The 18,562-nt window shown below is 38.1% G+C and overlaps 1 protein-coding gene across 4 annotated transcripts in view; it reads left to right on the forward strand.

Annotated features, from left to right (window-relative positions):
• Positions 1-18,562, forward strand: part of phf14 (PHD finger protein 14) — a 138,491-nt gene that overhangs the window by 85,266 nt on the left and 34,663 nt on the right. Inside the window, exon 17 of one of the 4 annotated variants that reach the window (XM_028460975.1) lies at positions 3,133-4,600. The exons of the other annotated variants lie outside the window; for them this stretch is intronic. Coding sequence (XP_028316776.1) covers positions 3,133-3,139 — 7 coding nt within the window. The 3' untranslated portion in view covers positions 3,140-4,600. Of the gene's footprint in view, positions 1-3,132; positions 4,601-18,562 lie in introns of those variants that run through there. 4 annotated transcript variants of the gene reach the window in all.

Here is an 18,562-nt window from a genome sequence, read left to right on the forward strand (position 1 = left end):
ATCATTAATTTTCAAGATTAAACGACGCGTCAACGCTATAAAATCTACATTGACAAATTTTTGTAATCTTTGTTGCCTTAGAGAGACATTAATGAGGAGTGGAGGCTGTAAGCCCCAATGTGGAGGAATTGGGTGGATAATGACCATGATGGGTGATCTGTAGGGAGTTTTTACATTTCCAGTTCATGAGGAAAGCTTTCTTAGTGATATGGCTGTGCAGAGTTTTTTACTATGTTTGTAGTTTAATAGTTGGTAGGTTTATAGTTGAGATCAAACAGAAGGAAGGGGCAGCCGGAATAGTTGGAGTTTCTGTGTGACTGTTCCCCAAACTATTTGACGAGTGTGCAGCTCCAGTTGGCATGAATGAATCCAAGCGTCTGGAGCAGTGGTTCTCGAACTTTTTTTTTCTTTATTGTCAATGAAGAAAGGCATAGCCATGTTTATGCGTTAACCCTGTTGTCAGCACTCTCTGGTCTTAGAGTTTGTGCCTGTATTTGTCGGATACAGACACAGCATCTGTCGTCATTCCTGTATCCACAGCTTCTGTGTCTGTGCATACAGGCGCAAATACAGAGGCAGTGTCAAAGCAAGGGAGGTCCCCTGCCTCGATACTGGCCAATGGGAGCTTTATTTCCTCTTCAATTCAGAATAAAAGTTACATCTTCTTTAAACTGACCTTGTAAATACTTAAATCCTACTGCAAATGTAATTCCAAATTAAATTTAAATCCGAATTAGGCGGCTGGTTTATTCAGAGTTTAATTTCGAATTAAATAATTCCTATTTCTTGTAAACACTTAATTCTGCTTAATACTGGTCGTTCTGGGCATGCTCGACTTGCCGCGATGACACGATGGTGACGACATAATCCAGGATTGCCGCCCGGACTAGAGCTGAGACTATTTATTTAATAGGAGCCTTAGAAGAAATGGATATAATGAAAAGAGTTGATGGACGGAAGCATAAACATGCGGACATTCACACGGACACATGGACTTTTTGCGATTGCGATTCTATTTACCATTTTAAAAATAGTTAATAGATTTAAATGCATATGCATTTTATTTTTTTCCAAATTCCGTGATTTCCACATTCATTTTTCAAAAAATCCCTTCTTTTTTTTTAGAAATAATAATCAGATTTTTCAGAAAACGTTAGTTTTTAACTGATTTAAGGAAACAAAAGAAATACTGATAAAGAAAAAACTTATTTAACTAATTAAACTAAATATGTCAAAATTAAAAATGTAATTTAAAATAATGAGTAAGATACAATTTAAAGTTATATATAAATTGTACTGACATGGATTGTTCTGAGTGCTCCTTTTTAATTATTCATGTCATATAAAGATAAATGAGAACAGCGTTATTGTCACCAAATTTCCCCTCAGGGATCAATGGTTTACTGAATTTGAGCAGGTTTAAGTTTTGATAAACTTAATTTAAATTAACTTAATTGAAATGCTCCTGATGACATCATTCCAGAAAGTAATGATTAAACAAAAACAAATGGACGCAAGGAAGCATCAGTTCTTTCACCAATAGGGGCCAGAATATTTTACAGTATCAGAAGTTATCATTAATCTACGATGTTTCAGACTCTACAAGCCCTGTCATCGGTGGTCTTGTCCACAACAACAGACAACTTTGTCCACAAATCTTCACGGAGAACTGTAGCGCTACAGGAGAAAACAGACAGAGCTTTACAGACACGTTAAAGTTAAGCGGGCACTGGTCAGCTCTGATTTAGGAGTCAGTTATGAGTTGCGTAGTTTTTTGGCAGTTTAGACGGTGTTTAGTGCATTTTAGACTGTGTTTGAAGCGGCCAGGACGGGAGGGGGGAGGGCGGTGCATCTAATAAGCGGTCCCCGAAACATTTCCACATAAAAGAAACGTCATTTTCCTCACGGTGACGGCATTTCAACCTGATTCTGTCCATTTCCACGTTCAACGGTAGATTCTGTTTTCATTGGTCGATTCCATGATTTTGTTAAGGTGGATTTTATATGGCTCTAGTGTAGTTGTTAACACACTCAACTGAAGGGTAACTGAGACTCGCTGCAGCGCATACAAGCTTGTGCCCTGTAACCATCTCTGATTGGCCGACAGCTCAGGAAGGCGGTTCTTGACTATTCTGATTGGTAAACATATATGTCACTCAAATGATGGAAATGTAAGAAAAAGCCTCTGCATCTGAGGTTAGGTTATTGCAGTAGTGAAAACCTCAATATCGATGCGATTAAGGTTAATCGTTCAGCATTAATCTTTAGTGTTGTCGCCGAAAAGAAAAGGTTTGTTGTGTGTTTTATCCCAATAGCCGTTCACCCCCTGTCCAATCAGAACCCTTCTCAACCCCCAGACCTAAAGAGAAGTTTAATAAAGCTGAATAAACCTATTCTCCATGTAAACCTAAATTTAGAATTACTATTTCCCTGTAAACATGAAGCAGAACACTTTAATTCTGAATAATTTATTTTTGAATAACTAATTCCGAATTATGCTCAACAGCGCTAACGTCACACTACGGAATGGAAAAAGCTGAAGCTGATTTCACAGGCAGACGGCAGCAAGGGCTATATTTTCATTTTTCACTTATACTACAAACTTACACCAAAATTATTGTTGCATTCTCTATCAAAATCAACTTGTTCTTTGTTGCAACTAGGACTTTAAGAAGATTGGCATGAAATTGAAAATGTCCTCTTGTTTGTCGCACCCCACCTGTCATGTCTCCATCCCCCACCAGGAGGGCGCGGCACACACTTTAAGAAGCGCTGGTCTTGAGTGTTTTGTGTGGTGTAAACTTTTCTCTTGTTGAAAATTAAGTAATGATCTTATTAAAGTAATATTTTATCTAATGTATTACCTGAAGGAAAAAGGCCTTTGAACAGTGTAATCTGTGATCTGATGTCTAAGGGTTGTGTTGATCTAAAGTCTGGTTTCTGTTTCCTGTTTGACAAAGGAATATCCATGCCCATGATGACGGCAGTATAAATGAGTGATTAAAGCAAAGAGCTGCAGAATGTATTAGTTTTCAATGTGGAGCTTCTGATCAATGTGGAGGTCTTTAAAAGGCTGTGTAGTCGGGGGATGAGGTGTGCTGCCCTGACTCTTTCTATCTTTGCATTGCACAGGTTGTGAGAGACAGAGACGGGGCAGCCACCTCACCTCCCATAAAAACTGAGAGAGAGAGACAGTCAGAGGCTAATTGAGAGGTTGGAAGAATGGCCGAAAATCGAGACCTTCACGCCGGTCAACAACCGCCTGAGCCTCAAATCGGACCCCGAATGTCCAATGAGAAATGAGCAGAAGTGTCTGAGTGGAACACTTTAACACAACATTTGTTACGCAGCCAGGACTACATACAGCTGCATCCACACCATTAGCAACACTGCACACTGTCTCTGTTTGAATGTGTAAAGCTGGCTTTATTTAACAAGTGTTGATTAATTGGATTAGGGTTAGTTTATGATTAATAATATTTAACCATGTGAGCCTGTTTTTCTAAATTAGCATTTACAGATTAGATTTGAAATATTAAAAAAATAAAGCTGATGAACTTGAATAAGACTAAAACAGAAGTTTGAGGTAATGCTGACATTTGACAGCAGTGTAGCCACCATGAAGTCTTATCTGCCTATCATCTGCCGCCCAATCAAAATCTGTGTACATTCAGTTTTTCATTTAGTTTGTATAGTTGTTTGTTTTTTTAAAGTATGTGGAGATGGAAACTTCCTTGTGTGTAAAGAAATGGTTTTTCCTTAGTGTATAGACTAGAGAAGAGCATTAGAAACTATTACTAAACTACTATTGCAGTTGTCAGTATTAGCAGCTAAATATTAGTCAAAATGTGATTGACGTTGTTAGATGTTTGGAAGTCTTCCTCTGTCTTCATTACTTGAAGTGACAGCATGCACACAGTGAGAAAGAGCACCGCTCTGTCTCTGGTGTCTCCGTGCTGTCACAGCACAAGTGACGGACTCTGCCCTCGCACGTCACTCTGCGACCCGCACATGCTGCAGGGAACACTAGACTTCCTCCTGATCCCCAGACTGTGTCCACAGTCTTCAGAGAGGTGATCTCAGTGCTTGGTGACATGCTGATTCCTCGCTCTGTCCCATCACTCACTGTCAGTTCCTGCGACTGCGTGTTAGATTTCTCGGGCATGCTTTTCTCTTTTTACAGTAATGATCTGAAGCTGAATTATCAAGTGTGGTTCTGTTGGGTTCAAGTTCTCCTGTGTATAGTATTTATTCTCAAGGCCAAACTTTCATGTATTTTTTGTGTTTGTGCATTTATACTTGACTCTATTATCACAAGCATGTGTTGTGCACAGAGTAGAGCTCTGAGTTGTAACATAGCTTTGAACGGCCGCCATCTTTTCTCTGTTGCCAATTAATTGTTTACATTTTTTGTCATGAAGCTGTAAAGAGAATGTTTTTGGATATTTACTGTGCTGTAAACTGTGATTCTGTATGAAATGATTGTGACTGTCGCTGTTGTTTAGTCTATGAAGTGTCTCAGCCTCCAGCCAATAACTCCTGAAAACTAAGCAGAGCTTTAATAAACTCCTGACTTTTCACCTTATTGCCACAGTGATAAATGAGTGTCAGACAGCTAATTAATTGTTCTAAAGGTGTGTCATTGGCAGTTCGTTTGTGCGTGTAATGCCCTCTGTCATCTGTGATTTATCACCTGGGAAGTGGCCTTCTTGCAAGAAGGAAAGAAGAGAAATCAGATAAAATGTTGCGTCTCCTCCTGCGTGATTCGTACATTGCGGGACAATAAAAGGACAAATATGCCGATTGCCACTGAAGTGATATATTTTAATGTGGAAAATAATATTTTAGGAATGCACAATATTGAATTTTTTTGCCAGATGTGACGATCGCCAATATGTCAATATTTCAAAACTCTCTTGGTCCAGAACCAATACTGATGTGCAACATGTTGATCAATATCCGATATTCCTACATTTTGCAACTCTCCTGCAGTCAGCTCCCCACACACAAGATGGCACACTTATTCCCGCCTCTCCACGGCTGATATATGACGTGCCATGACGCATCCAGGAAAAAGCTGGCATGAGAGAAACAGAAAACAAAGAAAAACCTTTATGATAAAATTGTGTTTTTTGTTTTTTTTGCACAATATGCTGGTTAAAGTTATAAAGAACGAACTCCATGCTTCAAATAACCCTAACAAAAGTTTTAAAATGGTTAACTTGTGGCTTGTTTTAGCGCAAAGCGGCTAACTTGTTTGGGGGTGTGGAATCCCACAGCTGATTAACATAGCTGTTTTTAGCTATAATAAACTGCACATTGAAGTAAAACACTTGGCTACTTCAGCATCTATTCTGATTATGAGTCAGACAAACGCTACTTTGTGTGCAGCAGCGTGATGGCACGTTCACACCAAATGCGTCCAAAGAGTCAACGGTATCAGGTTGACATAGACAATATACGTGCTTCTAGGGAGCGTCAGAGGTCCAGCTGTGCGTCCTGCGCCTCCTGTGTGGTGCGTTTTAAAACTTATTGCGCGGCGGATACTGTGCGTTTTGAGATTCCAAGCTTTTGACGCAGCCGACGCTGGAGTTGGGATTGTTGAACTTTTGCGGCATATCGTGGCGTGTTGATCAATCGGGACGTATTCAGAGTATTGAAGGGAAACACTAACCGGAGGCAGAGACAGATGGACAGGCACTCTTCTGCTGGAATAGTGCGCCTGTAGTTGGTGTCCTGGTAGGAGATGCGAGCACCGATGCGGGTCAGCAAGTCGTCAAACTTGGCATGGGAGAGACGGAAGTAGTGCTGAAAGCGACTCTTGTCCGAGCGTAGCTCTGGTGAATCCAGAAACGGCGCAGATTCGCAAATGTTCAACAAGGACCACAGAAATAATCCTTTCAAGGCGATAATCCATAGTTTATTTCTTACCGCTGCATCGCATTGAGCCACAAACAACACATCAGCTCACCTAATAAAGGCGATACAAGCAGAATTCTGCTGCTAAAAGTGAAACGGTTTCTGAACGCTTGCTTTGATTTGATTCAACTCTATAAGTAAGGTAAGGATATTAATTGTGGCTGTGAATCGTATTAAAACAGAAAAAAAGGTTATTGCTTGGGGGCTGGGTTAACACAAGGTAATGCAAATGCACAGCTTTTGTTACTCTCAGCCTGCTGCTATAGAGGAGGTAAATACTTCACACATTTACAGTTTTACAGTTACAGTAGAATCCACACTTTCAGAATCTGTAAATAACTCAAAGGGCTGTAACATATGTCAATGGGTTGAACAAGGAAGCAAACCTACTATTTTATGGCCTGATTATATTGGCAGAATGGCCGATGTTTGATACTTCATTTTAAAGGTAATAATGATTTGTGCAACAAAAAAAAAGAGATTTGCACACTTGGATCAATTCAAGTAAAATTATTTAATTTACAAGATTTTGGTCAGACCGAAAAATGTCTTTTTCGCACAAATGTTTTAAGCTCTGGCACCTTGGCAGTTTTCATCGTGAGTGCGGTGATTCTACTTCTGAAAACTAATAATGATAACATGCCCATATCGTGTATCACTATTTTATTTCTTACAGAACAAAATTAATTAGAAGCTAAATAGCGAAATACAGCCGCTGTATTGCGTCACCTTCCAGCCTGGAATAGCAAAGATGAGCTCGGCTGGACCTGTGTCAATATTATATCTTTATCTTAACGGGCTTTTTGTGTAAGGACGGAGGTAAAGGTAGAAAGGTAGGATGGAAAAAAGATGCAGTGGGGGCTGTAGGATAAAGAGAGAGAAAAGCTTACAGGGAGGTACTAGAAAGGAGTAACCTTTCAGATGATGAGTGCATTTCCCATTACTGCTCTGACACCAGACCCAGCCAGATGATTTAATGGCGGCATTTTGTTTTTGCTGACTTCATCCCTTTTCTTCCCATTAAAACAGAAAAACAGTAGTACTGGAACTGAGAGCTGCACAGGGAGTGTGGCCATGCAGCTAAAAGCTATTACTCCGAGCCCAAGGAGTGTTCCTCTGTCTCTTTATCCACTCAATCCACGGCTGCAGGGGACTTCTTCTCCAATTCTTCCCCCACTGTTCCTCCCTAAAAACATGTAGACCAGACATGGGCAACAGATGGCCCTGGGGCCACATGTGGACCTGCTCACTTGCGTGCGGCCCCAAATAAACACAGCATGACATCAGAAGTACACAAAAGTGACCAAAAAACAGACAACTAAAAATAACTGAGAAATGTACAAAATGGACAACAAAAAAATAGAGAATGATAATAGAAATACACAAAATTAACTAATTAACTAAAAGTTGGATATGACAAATACAAATACACAAAAATAACTATAAGATTTACACAAAAGTCATTAAAAAACATACAAAACTATTACCAAATTAACAGGAAAATTAAAAAAAACAAAACAGCAACACAAAAAAACAATAAAAACACCGAAACCATTTGTTCTTTCCTTTCTTAATGCCCAGACTGGCCATGGTTTTAAATGTTGACATGAATGTTGATTATGTAACCGTCGGACTAGAGAATCACATTTGTGTGGCCCCGCTGTGATACAAGCTACCCATCTCTGATGTAGGTTACATCCTTGATCCTCCTTCATATTGGTATTGGTTTACCTTCACTGTGGATCTCTTTGATTGCTTAATTGTGTCTGACGTAAAATGTATTGATTACACGTGTTTTTGCATCCACAAAAATAAGTCTTCAACTGGTTTGTAGCCTGGTTAAGTGTTCACAGAAGAGTTTGTCCTTTCAGGCACAGCTCCTGTTCTGAATCAAATACTGTTGGTATTTTTAGTTTACTAGCGCCCCCTGCTGGGACTTACTGTAAAAGCAGCAAGTGAGTCTCATCCTGAATTTGCTGTGGTGCATGAATTGTGTTTGGATGAGCTAATAAAGGTAGGTGCTCTGACAGAGCCTCTGCCATAGGTGCGACTTCAGCAGTACATTCATTACTCCTCCATCTTGTAAAACAATGACTCTTTTATAGGTGCACGGATCTAACAGTAGATCAAAAAGAAGGAGGCTAGAAAAAGCCAATAATCTACTACTTTCTATTGAAAGGCTGCTGCACTCTTTGTCATGGATAAGCGTCAATGGCTGAGGGCTTTGTGTCATATTGATTTCCGTCACATGGTCTCTCTCTAGGTAATTGCATTTCCCACTTGCGATAAATTCTCCACCTTGTTTCAGCAACTCTGGCCGAGACACAGTTACTTGTTGGAGAGAGGAGAAGTTGAAGCAGCTAAGTTGCTGTCAATACAAGCAATCGCGATCCTACAAACATCAGTGCCTCTAACGGTTCTTTGTCTTTATCAGTTACAATGCCATTGTCATTCATTTCGTCCTCATTGTAGTAATGCAGACCTTTTTCTATTTTTCTTGGCTATTACAGTCATTTTTAATTACAATTCAACTCTATGAAAAGAGACAGATATTGGATAAAGGTAGACCTCATGAATGTACAGTACTTACTTAGAGCAAGAACAAATATGTTTGGTACACTAAATGACCATATATGGGTAACTGGCAGCCTGTTGGCCACATGCACCCCTCAGTCTAAAGTAAATGCACAAATAGACATTAAACAACAAAATAAATAACTGAAAAATATACAAAACAACAAAAATACACAAAAACTAAAAATGCACCAAATGACTCCTAAATCCGTGTACCCTATCTACTTTGATTATTCCGTTTTAAAGCCAAATCAAAATTACAAACAGTTTGGTCATTTTCTTTTACTGACCTAAAACCAAAACAGAAATATGGAAAAATCAAAAAACCAGATAAGCGGCGTTCTTCTGTTTTAAAATTAAATCTTCTGTTTGTGTGATATTTGGATATTTACGGGGAAACTATGGATTAGAGCTTGATGTGATGGCATGTTTTTGTAGTTAATTTATTTAATTTATGGTGGTTTTAAAGGTGGATCCCCACAATTCCTCACAATAAGATACGTATATAGGAAACAATCAATCGGTAATGGATTAAATGCAAGATTTGTACGTGTGCAACTGAATTTTCTCTTTAATGTATTCAATATGTTGTTTCCGTGTTTTGATCAATGACAACCCCAAGGAATTTGGTCCCAGTAAATTTTTTAGGTTTCAACATTACAGATTTTTTTATCTAACATCACCATCACTTTCCTCTACATTCCCAAAGATTAATGAATTTTGTTTTCTTAATATTCAAAATTATTTTTAAGTTTTGAGATTTTCCAGCTCCCTTTCTACACCAGACTAAAGTTTTTTACTATTCTTACCAGAGTAAAACCAATTTGTATCATGTGCAAATATTACATATTTAAATAAATAAGTTGCATTGCAGATGTCATTGATACAGTATATGGAATGAACAGTGTTGGACCAATCACCGATCCTTGTGGTACTCCACTGTCTTTCCAAATGCTAACACAGAATCAATAATTACGCTAAACTAAGCTAGCTAAATAGCCCATCTCTGTGGCAATCAAGACTCTTAAGAGCGCCAATGCCAACGAATAGTTCTCCTAATCATTCATTCTAACATACATGACCCCCGCACTGTGATTGTATTTGAGTGGAGGAGTAAATATCTCTCCATTGTGGATTGATTGTGTTTACCTGAAGATTCCTCTACATGAAACTTGCAATGTAATTAAATGGAGCAGGCATTGATTTGTGGGCCATCAGTTACCAATCAGTACGGACTAGTGGTGAAGAAAGAGAGGTGGAAAAAAACTCACACCAGATGAAAGTGGGCACGAATCACCATCCAAGCCCAACACATGTAGCTGACAAGAACAATCAATCATGTCCTCTCCACCACCTTACTTCCAATAAGATTACATCAATCAATAAGCTCACTTATGAGTGATTGGATTTTGTCTGCTTTTGAGGCACAAGCTGGTTGGGAGGGTGCATTGGGTGGGGTGTGTTCAATTCTCCCGATGATTAAAGCAGGGCCAAATTGCTTTGATAACATCAAGGACCTTGGGTGTGTAAGGGCAGTGTTTGGAGCAGATAAAGGCAGCAGGTGACACCACATGGACCAAGGGTGCAAACTGGCGTCTCTATGGCAAGAATTACAGCTGTGCTTTCAGAGTTTGTGCTGTCTATGTAATACAGTACAATGTAAGTTAAAGATGCTGTTTTTCCCTGTTGGGATTGTTTATGCGTGAGTTTGTGTGTTTTGACCTAACAATGTTGCCATAGTAGGCAGAAGTCTTGTGAGTGTGTTTAAGCGTATTGTTTGATAAATTCCCAAGACTGTGTACTGTGTAAATTAAACAAACGGTGTGTTATATCAATCACCACCTATAGCGGTAAATGTTAGCGTGACCATATATAGTGGTATTTTGTGTCTATGGAAATACTAATACGTATTTATTTGTTCAGTTTGCAGTGTTTTCTGAGTAAAGACTCTAAGTGGATCTTCTGAGTCAGATATTTCTTGGGACCTGTTGTCTATCTGCTTAGCTGTGGTAGCGAGGGCAGAATATACTTAGTTTAAAATAAATGTGTGGCCACTAACAATATTAGAACATTTTGCTCTTGTTGTTTAAGAAAAAATAAGATTTGCAATTCAGGGGGTGACAAGTCTCCAGAGGTGTCCCACACAGGAGATGGTAGTGACCAAGTTAGGTTTCAAATTGTCCCTATTGTTTTTAATTTTTAAAAGCAGTTAATGTGTTGCAATTGCACAGGCATACCTGCATTAAGACTTATATATATATATATATATATATATATTTATTAATGCTTTCCTCAACAGAGAAAAAGTGAAATAACTCTTCTGTACTCCTTGAGCTATATCTGATCCCGTTCAATGTGTAACCTTGCTAAATAAATGATTGCCAATATTATTGGCCCACTGATATTACCGGCCGATGTTTACCTGAAACGTAATATCTGATGACATTGTTATTGGTTTTTCTACAGGTATTGAAAAAACAATATACGTGCTTCTGCCTCAAGCTTTGTGTTACTGAATTTACTTTGTTTATGGTGTTACAGTGTTGTTTACTTACGGAAAAGAATATTGTTCTTGTAACTTACTTCTGTGTCGCTGTCTGACTTTCTGGAAATGGCTTGTTAACCTCCATTTCGTGTGATAAAGCAATGCTTGTGAGTGTTTTCAGTTGGTAGACATTGTTTATGATGTGTTTCAGTCATTTTATGCGGTAATATAGATTGTTGTTCTCTGTTTCGTACATGTTTAACTTAGAGAGACCAGACGTCCCCATTTTGGATGTCCTGTCCCCTGATAAAGCTGTTCCTGGAAATGTATCACTACATTATATTTTTATGCAAACTGTGTAAACTGTTTTTGTTTTCACAGTATTAGACAAGGATATACATCATTCCCATTAGAACGCTGATGTTTTGCACAATGTGGAGGCGAAAAAATGTGAGTAAATATTTTTAGCTTCAAACCACATATAGGCAGAGCAAAGATATGAAAGTGTGCACAGCTTGCTTAGAGTGTTGTGTACACTCTGAGGTAGAATGATTCTGGAGAAGAACATTTGTGTTGTCTCAAATCTTTAAGCATTAAAGCAATATAGAGGAGATAGAATCAGAGACAGAGGATGATGTTGAGGCATCTTCTTCCCGTTTCCATTCTTCTGTGGCTCTCCACCAAAACAAAGCATTACCTTCCAAAAATGGAAAATTGTGGGTCTGACTTCTTACCCTATCAACAGGGTATAGACTTTTTTCAGCAAATATCAAAGTATGAACTGCTGAAAAGAAAAGGTTACAATGTAGAGGACTTTGAGGAAAACATGCCTGAGCTTTCCCCTGAGCTGCCTGTGATTAAGAACAGAGATGTGACATCTTCAAAGTTTGTCTTTACTGAGAAGTCACCTATATCCCCAATAAATGAAAAAAAAATCCTCCCGATAAGCACTGTGCAGCACCAGAGAAGACCAAAAACCACATAGGAGACAGATTACAGCCACATACTGCTGTCGACACGTGTCTGCACGTTGGTACCTTTTAGTTTTTAAAGCCTCCACTTTTCAATGATTGTGGAAATGGGGCCAAAAAAATAAAAAATCAGTATTCGTGTTCTGAAATGGAACTGAAATCGGCCCATTTTTTTCCCAACCTTTCTTTATATTTCAAATTGGTTCCCAACATGACAGAAATACCTCACAAACACATGCATGATTTGGGACAAATTCACTCATTAAAATGTTGTTTTTCACAAAAAAACGTGTGACTGAATGTTTAAAAAGTGTGACAAACAGACAAATATGTCCAATTCTGCCCATAATACTGTTCAAATTCTTGCGCAACGTGTAACAGATCATCTAGTGATCGTGTTAATACAGACCTGACTTGAGTTTTTAATGCGCTGTAATGAACAAGCTCTTCAGATTATTATGAATAAATTCAAATTAGAGTTTAACCAATATGAGAATTTTAGAAGCCGATCTGGTGCATCTGCCGGTTACAAATATATCGTTCAATAGCTGATATATCAGACAATATATGAAATAAGAACATTGATGTACTGTACATGGGAAATATACTGTACATTTACACTAATTCTTATAATGCCAAAACCAAAAAAGCAAAACACTACTTAACCACAATAAGGAATTTTAATTTGTAACAAAGCCACTGATGAATAAGAAAAGACTAATTTGTCCAAAATGTATTTCTGGAATACAATGTAAAAAAAAAAAAAAAAATAAAAAAAAAAAAGGCGCTCAAACTTCAAACAGTTAACATGGATGAATAAGTTAAAGTTGAAATAAATAAAATACAATGTTAGCATACAAGACAATAGAGCAAAATTCAGATGGATAAAGGACTGAAGGAATGAAGATGGAAGGTTAGACAGCAATAATATTATTAGTAGTGTGTGTACGGGCCATGGCTTTTGAGATTCGGCATCATAAGAGACAGCTTGCCTTAATGTGAGTGCTTACCGCTCACCACTAATAGGCATTTCATTTATTCATTATTCTTTACTGTGCTTTAGCTGACTGAAGAAGCAATTAGAAAGAAAAATACATTTCAGATGGGAATGAACTGCAGAGTTCTCTCTCTCTCTCTCTCTCTCTCTCTCTCTCTCTCTCTTATTTTTTTGGTGTACAGTACAATATTTGCTGATGTAGCCAAATCTACAATGATATGATTCAAGGGACTTTGATCAGTTTTATAGTGTTATACACCTATTCAACACAATCTCACTTGACGCTAGAAAAGAAATACCAAGCAACTTTCATGTTTTGACAAATCTATTGCTGAATCGCTTCAGACATTTAAATGAAAATCATCGTCGGTTTGAGTTCCCATCGATTTGATTAAATTGTTGCTCAACCAATAGATATATCGATCCAGATCCATAAATTGCTACCCCTATCTATCAGCTATCCCTGTCTTTGTGTGTGTCCATCCATTCATCCATCCATCCATCTGTCCATCCATCCATTTGTTCATGTTCAAAGCCGACTGCATAGTGCTTATTCATTCATTTAGACAGTCAACTGTCCGTCAATCAATTATTAATTCACCCTTCATTAAATATTTGACATGTTGACGTGTTTTTATGTTTGCGCTTACACAGTCAGTTCCCCAAGATGAAAACCATTTACTCTAAAAAGAGCTGCCTTTGGACGTAACCGTGCTATGCTAAATGCTATATGTACCTTCACAGTGCATTAGTGATGACAGTGCTAGAGACGATAAAAAACTTTCTTTTGAGGAAAAACGACAGATTTTAAAAGATGGGAGACCAACACCTGAGCTACCAGACCTTCAGCAAAGGTAAGGTCAGTGAATGGTACAAAAGGAAGAATTGGCTTTGTGGATGCTCCTCACTGAGGCTGTTCCGAGTTGTTATTGTTGTCATTTTCTCCATGTTTCTGTGTTTCCAACACAAACAACAGATGCTCTGTCATGTCATGAGATATATCTTGTTGGGAGAGTATGGAGGCTAATTAAATAAATGTTTCTTTAATGGTGTTTATGATGTTGATTTTGTTAGATGTTTAAATGCTTGTTCTAGTAGATCTTGTTGAGTTTTTTCTTTCTTTTCATGAATTTTATATTTTGATAACCGCATTGAGAGGACTTTGTTGTAAATTATGCTACACAAATAAAGTTGAATTGAATTAACACTTGTCAGCAGAAATATATGGAATTGTCATTGGTGTTGACATTGGTGGTCTCGATTTGCAATGCTCTGCCTACCCAACCCTAGTGCTCGCGGCTACATGTAGCCCCTGGGCCGCCAGTTGCCCATGTCTTATCTAGAGGATTGTATGTGCAGTTGACACTTGCTAAATAAGAAAATCCCTGTGTAAGCCTAAAGGGTCTTCAATGATCTCCTGCAGTGAAATGGAAGAGTTAGCTCCTTTCGTGAGATTTATGTGAAATCAATTGGCAGTTTGGGTACAACAATAGTAGTGTTCTCATTAGTGGAGCGCACACATTCTCTGGCCATTTGTCTGCTATTCAGTTGATGGCGGGAGGACACTTTAAATTCCCACATACAATGGTGTGAAAAAGTATTTGCCCCCTTCCTGATTTCTTACTTTTTATGTATGTTTTCTACACTTAAATGTTTCAGATAATCAAACAAATGTAAACATTAGTCAAAGATAACACAAATGCAGTTTTTGAAAGAATTGTTTTATTTTAGGGCTACATGGCCCTGTGTGAAAAAGTGTTTGCCCCCCAGCTCCTGTTAAAACATAACTGTGGTTGATCACACCTGAGTTCAATTTATGTAGCCACACCCAGGCCTGGTTACAGCACACCTGTTCTCAATGTAGAAATTACTTAATTGGGCCTACCTGACAAAGTGAAGTAGACCAAAAGATCCTCAAAAGCTATATACAGTATAAAGACATTCAGGAACATATGAGAAAAAAAGTAATTGAAATTTATCACTCTGGAAAAGGTTATAAAGCCATTTGGGACTCCAGCGAAGCACAGTGAGAGCCATTATCCACAAATGGAGAAAACATAGAACAGTGCTGAAGTTTCCTAGGAGTGGCCGATCGACCAAAATTACCCCAAGAGCCCAACATCGACTCATCCAAGAGGTGACAAAACACCCCATAACAACACCTAAAGAACTGCAGGCATCACTTGCCTCAGTTAAAGTCAGTGTTCATGACCTTAAGAAAGAGACTGGGCAAAAATGGCCTGCATGGCAGAGTTCCAAGACCAAAACCACTGCTAAGCAAAAAGAACATTAAGGCTCGTCTCATTTTTGCCAGAAAACATCTTTTTGATCCCCAAGACTTTAAGGAAAATATTCTGTGGACTGACGAGACAAAACTTCAACTTTTCAGAAGGTCTGTGTCCCATTACATCTGGCATAAAAGTAACTGCATTTCAGAAAAAGAACATCGAACCAACAGTAAAATATGGTGGTGGCAGTGTGATGGTCTGGGGATGTTTTGCTGCTTCGGGACCTGGAAGATTTGCTGTGATAAATGGAAGCATGAATTCTGCTGTCTATCAAAAAATCCTGAAGGAGAACGTCCAGCCATTTGTTTGTGACCTCATTCTGAAGTGAACTTAGGTTCTACAAGCAGGACAATGATCCAAAACACACCAGCAAGTCCACCTCTGAATGCCTGAAGAAAAACAAAATGAAGACTTTGGAGTGGCCTAGTCAAAGTCCTGACCTCAATCCTATTGAGATGCTGTGGCATGACCTTAAAAAGGCAGTTCGTACTCAAAAACCCTTCAATGTGGCTGAATTACAACGATTCTGCAAAGATGAGTACGCCAAAATTCCTCCACAGCGTTGTAAAAGACTCATTGTAAGTTATTGCAAATGCTTGATTGCAGTAGTTGCTGCTGAGGGTGGCCCAACCAGTTATTAGGTTTAGGGGGCAAACACTTTATCACACAGGGCCATGTAGCTTTGGATTTTTTTCTTCCTCTTTAATAAAACCATTTAAAAACTGCATTTTGTGTTTACTTGTGTTGTCTTTGACTAATGTTTAAATTTGTTTGATGATCTCAAACATTTATGTGTGAAAAACCTGCAAAAAAGTAAGAACAAACACTTTTTCTGACCACTGTACATCCAAGCAGTTATGCCAGCTCAGCTAATTGATGTGTGTGCAGATCCACCTGCCTCGGCATATTCATGGTAATGATCAGCAGCGGTTACCTTTCGCCCATACCACTCATAAGACGGCAATTATCTTTGCCAAGTACATTTTTTCATTGCTTTTAGTTAATCTGATGCACCTAATGTGTAAACACCACAGGGTTCTTATGCCCATTTCACAGGTTTTTTTCATCTGATGCCAGAGGGCAACACGCCAGAACTTAGCACTTATCAGAGTTTGGCAAAGTCATATTCAAAACAGATGAAATGTGCATTTAGCTGTGATTTTTTTTTCTTTGTAATACTTGGATTATCAGTCTTAGTAGCTGAATTAGACAAAAGAATGTATACTTTCTCACACCAAGTAGCTACCGTTTTTTCAACCAAGTGAGAAATGTCTTGCAAGTGATGGAGGACAAGTGTAGAAACAACACAATAGCTGCTATTATGTTGCAATGCCTTTGTAACATTTTTATACCTTTATATGAATACATAGTAAAAGTGAGACGTTACACTGAGTTCACTATACAATATAATAGACCACAGGTGTCCAAATGCGGTCCTGAGGGGCCATTATTATTGAATAAATGGCCATATGACTTTAACTTGGAAAAGTTTCACGTACAGCTACACTTGCGTGGCGGAGATGTAACGCAGCTGACCCATATCCACTGGAAGTTGAGGGTTACACTTTTTCGCAAAAGACTGAACACATTTTTGGCTCATTTGAACACACTTTTCACTCATAGCACACATTTTTTAAAAAGTGAACACTAAGAGGCAGAATTTGTTCTTGTTGGAGTTCTGATTATTATTTTTCTTCCGCAACTCTTCAGCAACTTCTTTGTCCTGGGTCTCCTATTAATGCAGCACTAATGACATGTATGTCATGTCATAGGGACAATGTCAAGGGTGTGTAGTCGACCTCTTTTGGAGCCAAATTGTCAAGGTTTTTTTTTTTTCCCTGTAACTTGGCCACTGGTACCATTAAACAACATTTCATTTCAATGTGTGACCTTGACGTTCGCGCAAGGTCATATTTAAGGTCAAGAACTCCTCAGAAATAAAACACAAAAATAACATAAAATATTTTTTTCCTTATAAATCGGCCACAAATTGACATACAGTGTTCAGATTGAACAACATTTCCATTCAATGTGTGACCTTGACCTTCACTCAAGGTAATCGTTAAGGTCAAGGTCAGTCTTCTGTGTTTCCTGTATTATTACTTTCAATTTAATTAGTAAAAATAATAAACTTTTGCCATTTTTTTTCTGTCTGTTACAGAAGCATTCAATAATGTAGAAAACAAAATAAACAAATACAAATAATTTAATAACAAAATAGTTTAATAAAATTTTTAATCTAATGTTATTTTCCCCCCCTGATTTAATGTGGCTGTTCTGTCACTTCCTGTAACTTCAGTCCATGGAAAACATCATCCAGCAAGTCTGAGCGTAGCGCTGTGTCACCACTAGGAGTGTGACGATATCTCAATACGGCAGGTACGTCTTCACAGAAATTTTATCACTGTTTGTTGAAGGAACCAATATATTGTTTACTGGAATATTGTACTATAATGGTGTCACTGGTAAGAAAGACCCTATTTTTTGTTTACACAAAGCAATATTGGAGATACTTACTTGTTTACATTGGTATGTTGACATTTATTTACAAAAATGTTGCACTAAAATAGTGTCACTGTTCATACGACACTTTTTCAATGTATTGTCTTTCAGAGATATGAAATAAAAATTATATTTCTTCACTTAATCTTTTTTTTCAAAATCTTGATTGTTGATCTAAAGCCACCATTTCAAATGTTGCCTGAGTCCAAACCCCGAGGCAACACAACATATTGCGTATTTGAAGCCATCACATCTGATAGCATCAGTCTGCCTAATTTCAACTACTGTGTTCAACTCCAAGCTGGCATTGTTGCAGAGGACCAGTAAATGATGTCCAAACCCCGACCGCCATAAATCATGAACAGACAGCTTTTTGGACGGAGCGTATAATGGGATTTTATGATGCTGGTGCTGAAACCGCAGCTTGAGGAGCCCCAGCCGTTCCAACAAAATAGAACTAAATCTGTATGAAGGAAGATTTGTTAATAAATAGAGTCCCTTTAATTTTATTGACTAAGGAAAAAGAAAGGTGATAACACTTTCCTGAAAGCTGTATTGTTTGGAGTCATGATAGCGACGTAGCAGTTTAAAAGCAAGCAAATTCCTGTTGTACTTTATTCTATAACTTTGCTTTTATATTCATAAACATTATCAACTGTGTATCCTAAATATCAACGAAGATTTGGAACTTGTGAGTCAAAGGCATTTTGTTTAATTTATCTAGTATAATATAGTAGAGAATGTTGCTTTTATTTATTGTGTTTTTAAACAAGTTGAACTTTTTTCTTAAAGCACATATGTGCAGCTGTGTATAATCTACTCATCA

This window comes from Gouania willdenowi, chromosome 11 (genome assembly GCF_900634775.1).
Source record: "Gouania willdenowi chromosome 11, fGouWil2.1, whole genome shotgun sequence".
NCBI lineage: Eukaryota > Metazoa > Chordata > Actinopteri > Blenniiformes > Gobiesocidae > Gouania > Gouania willdenowi.